Source organism: Drechmeria coniospora, chromosome 01 (assembly GCF_001625195.1).
Source record: "Drechmeria coniospora strain ARSEF 6962 chromosome 01, whole genome shotgun sequence".
Lineage (NCBI taxonomy): Eukaryota > Fungi > Ascomycota > Sordariomycetes > Hypocreales > Ophiocordycipitaceae > Drechmeria > Drechmeria coniospora.
In genome coordinates this window covers 6782135-6794580 of record NC_054389.1, presented here as the reverse complement: position 1 = coordinate 6794580, position 12446 = coordinate 6782135, and the positions used below count along the sequence as shown (strand labels likewise).

Here is a 12446-nt window from a genome sequence, read left to right as displayed (position 1 = left end):
GACCTTGTACCCTCGTCAGCTCGTTTTATCATCTCGTGACATCAGCGATGCATCTTCGGCACTGGTCGAAGACTGGCCGACTGCTCCCAACTTGTTTCATCCGTATCCTTGTCGTACTCGCCCTTTATTTGTTCTTTCGACAGCAACCCGTCTCCGACATGACCTATCCTGCCGACTGGACTGACTGTCCTCTCCTCTCCTGCACGAGTTGACCGACGGCGGCCCCACATCGATTCGGCCGCCGGTTCACTCATGACTCCATTAGGCAATCTGTGGCCGGGCCGCGCGGGGGGGCGGCTTAAGGGGCGGGCCATGCCCTCGCCAAGCGTCTGCGGCGTCTGCAGCATCTGCCCTCCCCGTTTCCCTCTCCTCGGGTCCCGATGCCCCGTACGTACTTGCCTTTGATGCGACGCACCGTGCTCTGGTACCGGTTCGAATGAATGCCGGAGCGTGACCGACGACTTGCTGTGAGCCACTGGTTGGGATCTACGGCAGTGCGGTGCAAGCTATCGAGTTCGGAGTGCAGTGCAGGCACCTGGACATGCATGGTGACGTGCCAGGATGCTTGAAAGGATCAGTACAGATGGAATAGGACGGACGGACTTGCCGTCGAGCCCGTTCGCGAGCTGTGTGATTCCTTCCATCAGATAGACTTGCATAAGACGCCATGTGCATGATCAGATTGCATGCCATCCAAGTGTGCATGCATCTGAGCACACACTGTGGCCAGCCGTTCCGCTCCCTACCTCCTCGTGCACTTGCCTGCAGTAGTACCCGGGCACGAATCGGGGTCAATCTCCGACGGTGGCCTGCAAGCCCGGCTGTTCCCCAGCGTGAGCCGGGCGAGTGAGCGAGCCCAACGCATTCGTGTCGCGGCTTAGACCTGCATGCATGCGTACGTGTAGTTATACGAGCACATGTACAGACGAAACTTGTACTTGCACAAGTATGCACCGTACGAGTCGGTGCTATGACTGCTGCGACCTGTCGAGATGCAGGGTTCAGGGGGCCGCCTCGGCGACTCCCCCGGTGGGGAACACGGCCGTCTGGTAGGCAACCAGTCCTCGTCCTCGTACTCTGCGATCAACTTACGAGCACTTACAGTATGCAGAGTACGCATACGGTGCAGAATCTTACACATGCCTGTAAGTGCATCTCTGTATGACAGCATGTACGGAGTACAGCTGCGCTGTATGTAGACCCTTTCTTCGACGGCAAACGCTAACCTGAGAGGGAAGGAATCATTTTCCCAAGCCTTTAAAGACGGCACATGCCAGGAGCCTCCTGCGCCTTGCACTTGCATCCATCCAATGTCGTGTCTGGGGCCCGGGTGGGAGTTGACGAGGCTCATCGTAGTTCGTGGCGCCCAAGACGACAAGGGAGGGTAGCCAGCTGCCACGGATGATGGTCAGCTTGGTAGTTCTGTCATCAAGGGGCGAGCAGGAGGCTGGCCGTTACCCATGCACTTGCATGTAGTCGTGCTCGCTAGCAAGTATGGGGTCGGTCGATGCCATCGCAGAGTCGAGACCTGCCCCCCCCCCCCCCCCCTTTCGCCGTCAGGGCCACAGGCAAACGACGCTGTTGGTATGGTTTGGCCATGCATGCATGCATTCATCGCTATACCCATTCATGTATTACACATACTTGGCTACATGTTCTGGGCACCGTACGCGCGCGCAATCAATCAATTCAAACCGTATTCAAACCGTATTAGACTGTGGTCAACCGTTCTCCCTCGCTGCCATCGTCTCCGTTGGTTCCAGCGTCCCGTGTTACATTGTGCCGCCGCATCCATCCATGCGAAACGCAATCATCCGCGGTATTTAAAGGCTCAAGCTGTAACGCCCGTCGTCATTTCCTTGGTAGAGAAAGGTGCCGTCGTATGGAAGCATAAGTACACGAAGCCGCGCCGCCTCCGTCCACACAGTTTCGGCTTCTCATCACTCAAGCTCGCACAAGTAACTATATCTGCTACCCTCTTCTCCATTCAACAACCTCTCTCCCGGACGAAAAACAATATCCCAACGGCACAATGCAGTTCGTCACCATCCTCATCGCCATGCTCAGCGCCACCGCCGTCGCCGTGCCCGCTCCAGCCGTACGTGACCGTGACCCCCTCCGTCCCTCCGTCCCTTCCATGAGCTAACAAGGAACAAAATGCGTAGGGGTGCCGAGCCAACGGCCGCATCTGCGGCTTGCACTCGCAATGCTGCTCCGGAGCCTGCATCGGCGCCGACCTGCCTAGCGGCGGCTACTGCGGTTAAGCGGCCATGTTGTACATGCCGGGAAGGAATCCGTACCATGAATGCGCCTCCCTTCCATCGGGTCAGTTATGAATAGAGTATGATAGATGGAACAGGGCATAGCTAGAATCGGGATGGAGTACCTCGATCACGAGCTGCGTCCAAATTGCATCTCGTCCCCCCCACCCCCTTGTTGGTCCCATCGTTCCTCGTGTCGAGATTGCTTGCATCTTCGCCTACTTATTTTTTGCCATATCCACCAATGTGAACTCTGCTATGCCCTGCTTCGGATATCGCATCCCGTCGGTCCGTCCCGAGGGGACAACCCTGCTGCCGTTATCTTTCGGGAACCAAGGAGCCGAACCGACGGCACCCATCATCGAGAACCGCAGGCGAGAAAGTCATCCATAATAAGTCGTGCGCATTATTCGTGCAATCTTTACTTTCTTTCCTCTTCCCTTCCAATCGCTTCACCGGCTCTTTCTTGACAATGGATATGCCATTGGCAACTATTCAGGGAGCAAGAACATCACGAGCACGGCCGTGCCTGATGGCGTGATGACGAGCACACCGTAGATTTGGCGCCAGAAACGACTTTTTTGCGATGGAATTCGCGACAACCGGATTACAGGAATGAGATATTCCCTTTCCCAGTCCGTGTCATTGGGCGGGTCGAAGGCAAGGAGCGTCTGCAGGGCAGGAGGACACACAGAGGGTCTCGGAGGCAACAGTGAAATATGGACCCTCGTGCAAACATGTCATAACCCCCGAGCGATGAAACTTTTCATTAAAACAACAGACATTGCCTTCCATGGCGGGCGATTTCATGAACAAGGGGCAATGGCATTGAATCGTACCGCCTTCCTTGTCTTGGAATGACTCCAGAGTAGCTAGGGCCCGGAACAGGCCGTTTTCGCGATAATACAAAGAGCAAATAGCCTCTTTACTGAAAAGTTTAAAACCATGAGTCAATACCGAAATACCCCTTGGCCGGCAGCTCTGTGATCAGCGCCGTCTGGCCGGCCCCGCCATCGATCGTTGCAGAGAGCACGTTGCTACCCCACCAGTTGACGGCCTGTGGGTGATACTGCACTGCGAAGAAGATGATGATGCCCGAGAAGGCAACGCTCCCGGTGAGTGCGGCCGAGAGAACGTAGTTGTACTTTTCCCACCAGGCCGTCTTGTGTCGCTTCAGGTAGTACATGAATATGAAGGAAAAGTACAGGCCGCCGGTGAAGTAGGTGAGGTTCGTAGGCGCCCAGAGCAGCACACCGTTCATGATTAGAGAAGGATGGACGTGCTTTAACCATGAGACGGGTGTGAAGATGGCGAGATCGACGGGACGGAAGACGGCAGACGGTAGTATGCTCCGGCACGCCTCGCGGAAATGGTTGCCGAATCGCTTGACTGTCCACCAGACGATGGCAAGGAGAAATCCTAGCAGGAAGCAGTACTTGATGGATGGGTATATTTGGCTGAAGATTCTCTGCGGCCCGATGGCTCCCTATACATATGCATCAGTCAATGCTCGAGTGAGACGTGATAAAGGAGACGGGGGATTTCGTGTACCCAAACGACAGAAGCCGCGAAAAACACCTGAGAACCGTTTGCGCAGTTGAACTTTGAGACTTGGTCAGGGGTGCAGATGCCGGGGATCTGCGTGTCGGCAAATTCCACGACCCCGTACGCGACGAGGGCCGTCAGGATGGCGCTCATGACCTGGCCGCGATACATGGCGCGCGGGGGCAGCTTGGCGTAGAACCCCATCTTCTGGTCTGAGATGTAGTTGTCGGCTTGGCCGTTGATGTTGTACCCAAACGCCTTGACAAACATCATGGCCTCAGGATGGCCGGGCAAGGCGTAGCCAACAATGAGCTCTGTGACAACATTCAACCCTTCCGTCGTGCCCGAGATGGCGTAGAGGTACGTCATGGGTACCAGGAACACGAGGTTGAGGCCGACGACGAAGAAGAGGGCCCAGACGGGCGTTCCGAGCTGGGGCCAGTTGGTGACGATGACAAGGGCGAAGATGAAAGCGACCACGGCGATGGCGAAGAACCACGAGTCAGGTACCTCGGGATAGCTTCTCATCAACTTCGTAAATGGATCGTCGAAGCCGTCGTAGATGGAGCTGTCATTTCGCAGAATCCCGCGCAGGTGACCGCCAGCTTTTCGGACGTGTCCCCTGACGCCCGACGAAATGGCTTTTCTCAGTCCGGCCACGAGCTTGCCGATGGAGGAGACGGCTGCGCCGACAATGGATCGGTAGGCTCGGAGAAGCGGTCTCCACGTGTCGAGGACGATGAAGACCATGGTGAGCGGGTAGAAGGCGAAGAAGGCGCCGTAAACGACAAGGTTTCCGGCCCCGTAAAAGGCGGGAGAGTAGGCCTTGTAGGCTTCCTCATCGAGAACCCCGCTGTCCGGGCGCACGACTCTGGAGATGTTGTATGCTGCGCCAGTGTTGTCAAAGATGCCCGACGAGTTTGGCGGCAGGTATGCCGTCCAGCTGACGTTGGAAAAGTACAGAGCGATGATGATGAGCCCGCCGATGATGGTGCCGATGAACTGCTGAATAAAGGCAAAAAAGGGGTAGGCAAGCGGCTGGGCGTACGTCGAGAGTACGTTCCAATCCAGCGTCGAGATGGGGTTGAAGCCAAGACCCATCTGGGAGCCAGTGACGGCGTTCAGGGTGAAGTTGTTTGGCGCGATCCACGTCATCCACGCAAATAGGCTGAGAGCGGGGAAGAGAAATCCGGGCAGCCAAAAGTAGACAAACATGACGGCGAAGACGATGAGGAAGAAACGATAGCGCGACATGGACCAGCCGTGCACCGTCTCTCGCCGTTCCGGCAACAGCAGGGCGCGGTTGAGAGCCAGCGTCGGTAAAGTGCTCGGCCACAGCGCTTCGACAGGGTAAACGACGAAGCGTCGGAGCAAGCCGGAGAATCCAAGGCCCATGAGCTGAGTCGAAAGCAGCAGGAGGATGCCGTACCCGGGCGTCAACCACCGGTCCTTGTAGTAGACGGTCTGGGTCTGTATGTTCGAGAAGCAGTAGGCCGATGTCAATCCGACGTCGATGATGATTGTCGACAACATCTGCTCCTTGTATGACCAAGGGCCTGGGTTGAGCGACAGGCGCTTGCCCCTGAAGTTGAAGCCCCAGTCGGGCAGCGCCCAGGCAAGAAACTTGCCGCAGGGGAAGAGGAGGATCTGGGCGACGGCCGACGACAGCGTTATTTGCGGGAAGCGTGAGTTGAAGAGTGAGTTCGTGAACTGAGCGATCATGGCCCACAGGTAACCGAGGAGATGTGCTCGTATCGTCTCGCAGGGGATGTTGACATCATCCGTCGGAGTCGAGATCGCTCTCACCTCAGGGTAAGGCGAGAAGAATTTGTTCACCGCCGTTTCCGTCTTGATCTCGAGCTCCCACGCGGCCGTACTCTGCCCCTCGAGCGGACCCTCGAGCAAGGCTTTAAGCTTTTCCCGCTGCTGCCCCGAGAAGTTGTAGTCAAACTCGTGGAACCGGAGCATCTCCTCGATTATGACCTTGCACTCCTCGACAGACAATGTCTCAATCTTGTCCATGACATACTCAACGTCGTCCAGTGGCGCGACGCCATCATCTCCATCCCCGAGCTTCTCGACCAGTTCGACGACTGCCGCCTCAGTTGCCTCCTTTTTGTTCACCCGCTTCTGAGGCGCATCATCCCCGCAAATGGAGTCGTCTTCGCTGCTCGGAATTCGATTCATCATGGCCTCGCTCTCCTCTATCGTGGATGCGATGGATGGTGCGATACTTGCCGCGATCGGGAGCCGTACCTCGCAGGTCCGGGGTAGAGATCATCGGCGTGGAATAACCGGGCATGATATAAATACACTGTAAATTCATCATGTAGGTCACTTTCGCGCGTCATTCGGCAAGCCATCCATCATGCGAGGAAGCGCTCGTCACCTTCTACATTCATCGTTGCGAGATTCGGCAACGGGTTTGTCTACATCTTGGTTCCATCGTCCCCGTGTTCCATCGCCAGGAACAAGGTACCACCAATGAATTCAGTCTCGCGACCCGTACAACCTGTATACAAATGAATTGCCATGTAATTTTGCCAATATTTCATTCACCTTCCTAACTGACGCTTTGGCGTAGTAAAAAGGTCCCTGGTTCGGCCACCGGCACTCGTTCGAGGCCTCTCTACTAGACCTTCAAGGCAGTCTGGCACAGGTCCATAAAGGAGGATAGACAATGCTTGAAACTTATCGGAGTGAGTGCCCGGGATACTAACTGTCTCTGGCAGGCGCAATATCGTGCAGCCTCGGGAAGAAGGGGGGTTGCGGGTTGACGGCGGCACGGGAACGATTTGCTGTATGGCATCATGATAGCCGTATCTATATTGTTGGTCTGGCCTGTGTGGCCCCGGACGCCTATTTCTGCATGTAGATCTAGCGACGGCAATCTCGGCACGGAAAAGGCGGCACGGTTCTCGCGTGCAACACTATGTTATGGTTACACTCGAGCTGAAGCGGGACTGTTGCATCCCCGGGAACAAATGACGATCGTCCTTTGCTGTTACTCCGTCACCCAATCGTCCTTTAGGACAGCTGATCATAATGGTTGATAAAGCTATAGTACGACGTGCCAGATAGTCGGTATTCCCGTTTTGTTTGCCCGCCCAATTACGATGTCGCTCGATTGTTCCCGCACGACACTCACCCGGAACTCAGAAGTGTGGAAGGATGGGTCAGCACAGACTGTTTCGATAGGGAAAATATACCTTATGCCAAACCATTGCAATGGATTTCTTCAGCACAATAATATACTGACATCTCTTTCCGAGAGGTCTTGGAGAAAGAATAGCGTTCGGCACAGCCCAAACTCGGTTGCACTCGACAAAGCGATCCCCTTCCAGAGAGTAATCACAAATTCCACTCCTCCACTCAGGCTTTGTGATTTCGTTCCATGTGAACCCTGAATGCCACCGGGCATACGGCCGTCGCGCCCCCCTTCTTGTCGACGTCGAATACGAACAGGTCGAGGTCGGCGTTGGCGTACGTCCTCCGCCCGACCTCGGCCCAGCTCAGGGATTCCCAATCGGCGAACCGTCCTACTGCTCCCAAAGGAAAGCCCTCCTGACGAACCAACCGAAAAGCAAACTTGCCGTTCTTGGTGTCGGCGATTGTGGGCACGAGCCGGTTGGGAAGAAGCCCGTTCGCCAGCAGGTCGGTGCCGTTATAGGTAAAGTTGGACAGGATCAGCCCTGGCGGTGCCCCGACCGTTTGATTCACGGATATCTTTAGCGAAACTTGGGAGCCCATTGCCTTCGTCGTGTAAGTGCCCGCGAACCTATCCTTGGCCTCGGCAGCCCCCTGAGCGAGAAGCCCCGGTACAAGGTTGTCGAGGATGGTATCAGCTAGCATCCCCGTAAGCCGGAGGCGCGACTTCGTCGTGCTTGCGCTCAGAACGGTGAAACCGACATCGTAGTCGGGCAGGAGGCAGAAGAAGCTGCTGTAAGCAAGCGAGTTGCCCGCCTTGCAATAGACGTCCGTCACAATATTTGAGCCGGTGTCGACATGACGCATAATCTCCCACGGCGCACCGAGCGAGACCCAGACGCGATCCGTGTGCGACAGGGGTTTCATCCACCGGCGTGTCTCCTCGGCCGATAGCAGCGTGTGGTTCAGTATTCCAACGCCGAGCCTCGCGAGATCACGAAGTGTCGAGTAGCCACCGAATGCAGGACTCGATATATGGAGGTTCGAGGAAAAGTCCTTGTAGACGTTCTCGCCGGCTGGAATGAGGGCTTCGGACTCGTCCTTGACTCGGAAGGTGGTCGAATTGGTCATCCCAAGCGGATGGAATACGTTTTTGAGCAGCGTCGTCTCCGTCTCGCTTCCCGTTGTCTTGCGGATCACTTCGCCGAGGATCACGTAGCCGTTGTTGCTGACCGCCGGGCTAGCCCAAGGCAGAAAGGTAGGGCTTCGGTTGGCAAGCCCCAACAGGTAGCTGCCCCATGGTGTATTCGTCTTTGAACGGATCGTGTTCACCAGATCGACATAGACTGGTCGTGCAGGGTCTCTGCTGTCGTTGAGATAGATACTCGGCAGTCCCCTTTCCGTAGCGTAAAAAGGTGGTGCCCAGGGGTCCTCGGGATGTCCGAAAAGGTCCTCGGTGCCTACGAATGGGCGATTGCCCTGACCAACGGCGTCTCGGGGGATGCCGCTCAAGTATCCGACCACGGCTCGGAGCGAAATATGTCCCCACGGAACGGCATTGGTTGCATCGACTTTTGAGTGTGCCTTCCGTCGAATTGCTGAATAGGTTTGGTTGTTTTGGAGCTCCGGCATCAACTCCAGCAACGGTCGATCCCAGTCTTCGCTCTTGATCGTGAGCAGGCCAGCGTACATGGTCATGAGCTGGGTCAGAGAGTTTATTCGGTAAATAGTGTTTCCGTCCACCTTTCGCGCCCCCCGGGTTCCGTTCGCTACACCTCTCGCTGTGTGGTGGAACTCGAGCAAGTCCATTTGACCATCGCGAGCAGAGAAGAAACCGAGGGAAAAGCTGGTATTGTTTAGCTCCCGCTCCCGAGAGGTGTAACCGTTGTCGTGTTTGAGGAGTGTCTCCAGCCCCGATGTAATTTTGTGCCAATAGGCCGCCACCGCGCTCTTGTTGCTAGTAACGTCGATCGGAATCGGGTATCGCGGTCCGAGGAAGTCGGCCGCGACCGGCGCGACCGTGTAGATTAGAGCCGCGAGAAGGAAGGTTCTCATCATGGGTCCGTTGGGCAATTGTTTTCAAGATTTATTCCGCCTTCAATTGTACGTTTCGTTCAGTTATCGTTCTCGGGGGTCGAAGTGCAACAAAGGGGGAAGATAACGAAAAGAATTCAGGGGTGCGTACCGTGTGGTGCACGATCAAGTCGTCGGCGAATTGACTCCTAAAGTACGAGAGACCAACCATTGCAAGCATCAATTCACGTTTTCGATAGCATCGATAGCATGATGTAATCCAACAAGCGAGACACATACCGCTATGCCTTTACCACTTGCAAAAGGCCTCACGGGAAATATTGGTCAGAACCAACAGTGCAATAACACGGCCTCCTTGTCATCAAAATCAGGCCCGCTGCTGCGCCGTGCCATCCACAAACACGGGATTCCGAAACAGCCAGAATCAGGAATGAACGCATGAAAGTTTGCCAGTAGATTGAGCTTGCAATTCAGGCTGCCGGGGGGCACGGTTGGGCATGCTATAACGCAGGCGATGATGCATTCCTGGGCTTCATTGACTCGTTTCCAATAAATGAAATCCTGACATCAGCTCTGAACAAGCCACCAGTATTCTCAAGTACCGAGAATCTCGCTGACAAGCGAACAATCAAAGAATAGATACGCCAGGGTGTAAGCCAGCGAAGATTGCAAAGGGCAAACAGCGGGTTGCCATTGGCACCAGCCCAACTAAACCAAGGCAACAAGGCTACCGTGCCCCTGTCCACAATGTGACAAACGGAACTCCGTATTTCTCTCGTATGCATGAAATTGTTGCTCGATGACGGAGGGTGGTCCCGTTTCCCCTATCCTTGCGAGCGAGCAATTATTTGTTGCGCCGCAAAACAGGAACACTGGCCAGCGCGCCGTACCGCCTAGTGGAGCCGAAAAGTCGCCGGCTTCCGGTCGCCGAGTCCGGAGCTGTACGGCCTATGCTGGAGCAGCATCGGAGGTACAGGGTAATCGTGATCGCGAGTGGCCGATCAGTCGGCACCTCCGCCACCACTTCACATCGCCTAGAGCGAAAAGGTGCATAGAGTTGACGATAATTTCGTCAGGGAATAATATAGAATGGATAATTGAAATGGTGCATACAGGCAATATGCGCAAGATGCCATTCCCCATCAACTACACCCTCCTTGGCTTCCAGTCCGCCTGTTTTCCCACCTTAGTCGGGACTAAAACAAGACAACAGGGTTCGGATGACCAAAACATATATAGGTCAGGTTGATCTTCTTTAGGTTCGCAACCCCTAAATTTCCAGCATGAGCGCATATGCACCGTAGCGAATACCGCCATCGGCGTATACCTCGGTTCCCTTGAACACGTCCGGCGCGCGATCGTGGATCTCTAGCGCGACTTCAAGAGAGGAGGGTGAACCGTCGAGCTGGCGGCCGCCGTGGTTGGAGGAATGATGGCCGGCACCTTGTTGACTACCGCCATTTGCGCGTCCCTTGACCGTCATGATGCCCTTCAGAATTATAGGGAGCCGCGTCATGTTGGTGAGGCTCCGGTAAAAGTTCCACTACGCATCGCCAACCGAGAACGAAATAGGTAGAAAGGTTCGGACGACGTACTGTAAAGGAGGAATAGTCGGGGTCACTTGAAATAGGTCTCGGCGGACATTGGTCAGTTGGCACGGAATCAAGGGGTCGGAGAGAGGTTGGGCCAAGCAATACGTACACAGAGCCGACTCCGAAGCGGGCAGCCCGATGCCGGTTTCCGTCCGCGGCGGAGTCGACAGTGAAGACGATGGCCATTGCTCCCGACTTTTCGGCCCGGTCGAACAGCTCCTGGTTCCCCGACCGATTCGACGAGAGATGGAGCTAAATTCGTCAGCTGCTGCCGTCAGACAGCTTACGCCCACGCTTGAGTGCGTTGGTACATTGCGCCAGCACCTACCTGCTGGAACGTCCCTTGGCCGGGTTTCTTGGCCGCCGCAATCTCATTGATCGTTTTGGAGGCGTAGAGTGCCGGCTGGAACAGCGAGGGCAAGAGATGTCGTGATCTAGCGAAGCGTTCGACTCGATACGGAAAGTTGGAATGGCACGCGCAGCCATACCATGTACATAATCTTTTCTGCGCCCGCTGCCTTGACCAGATTCAGCTTGGCATCGGGGTGTGCGTAGTGGGCACGTGCCGCTGGGCTGATGAAAAAGGGGGCCGAGACGATGTGGCCGAGGATGGTAGCCCTACATACGAAGGAGTTGCTGTTGGATGAAATTCCAAAATGCAAACGAGTCGCCTTCAGAACACGATCTCATTGTTCCCCATACCGAGCGGATGTGGGAGGTACATCGAAAGGGTCGACTCAATGGCCCAATTGTCGACGAGGACGCGCGGCCGGAGTCGATATCGATGGAAGACTTCGAGGTTGTTACGGTACGACCACTCACCGCCGGCGCCGTTGCGGTAGTAGCTGAAGTTCCGGACTGGCATGTACTTCTTGGCGACCCATTCAAAGTCAGGCAGTCCCACGATGCTGCTGAGCTCGGGCAGCCTGCCGTCGGGCAGGCCCCCCAGGACGTCCTGGATTCCCGTATCCGGTTCGTTGAGGAATGCACGAGCAGCCAGAGCCCCGTTGGCCAGGGCGAAGGTGAAAATAGTCGCGGATCGCATCTTGGGGTTGGCACAGAGGATCGGAGTCAGACAGGCTTCCTGATGATTCCCGACCGGAGAATGCCTCGAAATTGACGGATACACTCGAGTCTTATCTGGGCACAGACTTCCTGCATTGCGTCGTCTCAATTCGAGACTGGCAAAACAGCAACAACATCGACCCTTCTTACTATAAAATGTCCCCCTCCCCTCGAAGGACGAAGCCTGTTCTCACTTGCCCTGCCATACGGAATGCAGTTGCTTGCTGAGAACAACATGACATTCGGGGATCCCGCTTGACATGGGAGGTCCGTTGAGTTTTGTTTTCGGCATCCAGGCTCAGCAACGCCATGCGCTTACCATCGACGTTTGATAATACGGTCCGAGGTGGAATCTGCCACCGCGCCTCTCCACATTGGCATTGAAATCGGATGAAGAAGAAGTCGACGTAGCCTAGGTCTTGCAGCATTTACAAGCCCGCCCACAGCAGTGATGTGAAACGAAAGTGAGCAGGACTGCTGGGGATTGGGACTGGATAACGCCAGCCGGCCTTGGAAATGCCGCCCGCTATCCAATATGAATCTGAAATGCGTCCCTCTTCCAAGCAGCAGAGATGTGTAATGCACCCTCCCCTGCAGTGGCAGTATTCAAGTGGCCGGGATCGCTATCTTTCTCAGCGGCCACGTCTAGAGCGTCCGGAAAACACCGCAACGTCACAACCAAGAGATCAGGCCTGGGTTAACTTGGGTCGAGACTATTCGCAGAGAAGGCAAGACTTGGCATCCTTGCCTGCCCTAGAATCATGGGATGATGGCACTCTTCGCCACTGCACCTGGAACCCAC

The 12446-nt window shown here is 55.5% G+C and overlaps 4 protein-coding genes across 4 annotated transcripts; 1 reads left to right on the top strand and 3 right to left on the bottom strand.

The window, feature by feature from the left end:
• Positions 1-2032: 2032 nt before the first annotated feature.
• On the top strand, positions 2033-2264 carry DCS_01765 (uncharacterized protein; the record flags this gene model as incomplete). Its single annotated transcript, XM_040799096.1, has 2 exons — positions 2033-2098; positions 2166-2264. 2 exons carry the CDS (start codon positions 2033-2035, stop codon positions 2262-2264), a joined length of 165 nt encoding a protein of 54 aa, XP_040659979.1.
• Positions 2265-3198: 934 nt separating this feature from the next.
• DCS_01764 (oligopeptide transporter protein) lies at positions 3199-5993 on the bottom strand (the record flags this gene model as incomplete). Its single annotated transcript, XM_040799095.1, has 2 exons — positions 3199-3747; positions 3813-5993. The coding sequence occupies 2 exons, from the start codon at positions 5991-5993 to the stop codon at positions 3199-3201; spliced, it is 2730 nt and encodes a 909-aa protein (XP_040659978.1).
• A 1185-nt stretch (positions 5994-7178) lies between these two features.
• Positions 7179-9011, bottom strand: DCS_01763 (uncharacterized protein; the record flags this gene model as incomplete). The annotated part of the gene is made up of 1 exon (XM_040799094.1): positions 7179-9011. One exon carries the CDS (start codon positions 9009-9011, stop codon positions 7179-7181), a length of 1833 nt encoding a protein of 610 aa, XP_040659977.1.
• A 1246-nt stretch (positions 9012-10257) lies between these two features.
• Positions 10258-11624, bottom strand: DCS_01762 (putative CYB2-lactate dehydrogenase cytochrome b2; the record flags this gene model as incomplete). Its single annotated transcript, XM_040799093.1, has 5 exons — positions 10258-10530; positions 10583-10831; positions 10908-10982; positions 11068-11197; positions 11260-11624. 5 exons carry the CDS (start codon positions 11622-11624, stop codon positions 10258-10260), a joined length of 1092 nt encoding a protein of 363 aa, XP_040659976.1.
• Positions 11625-12446: the final 822 nt, after the last annotated feature.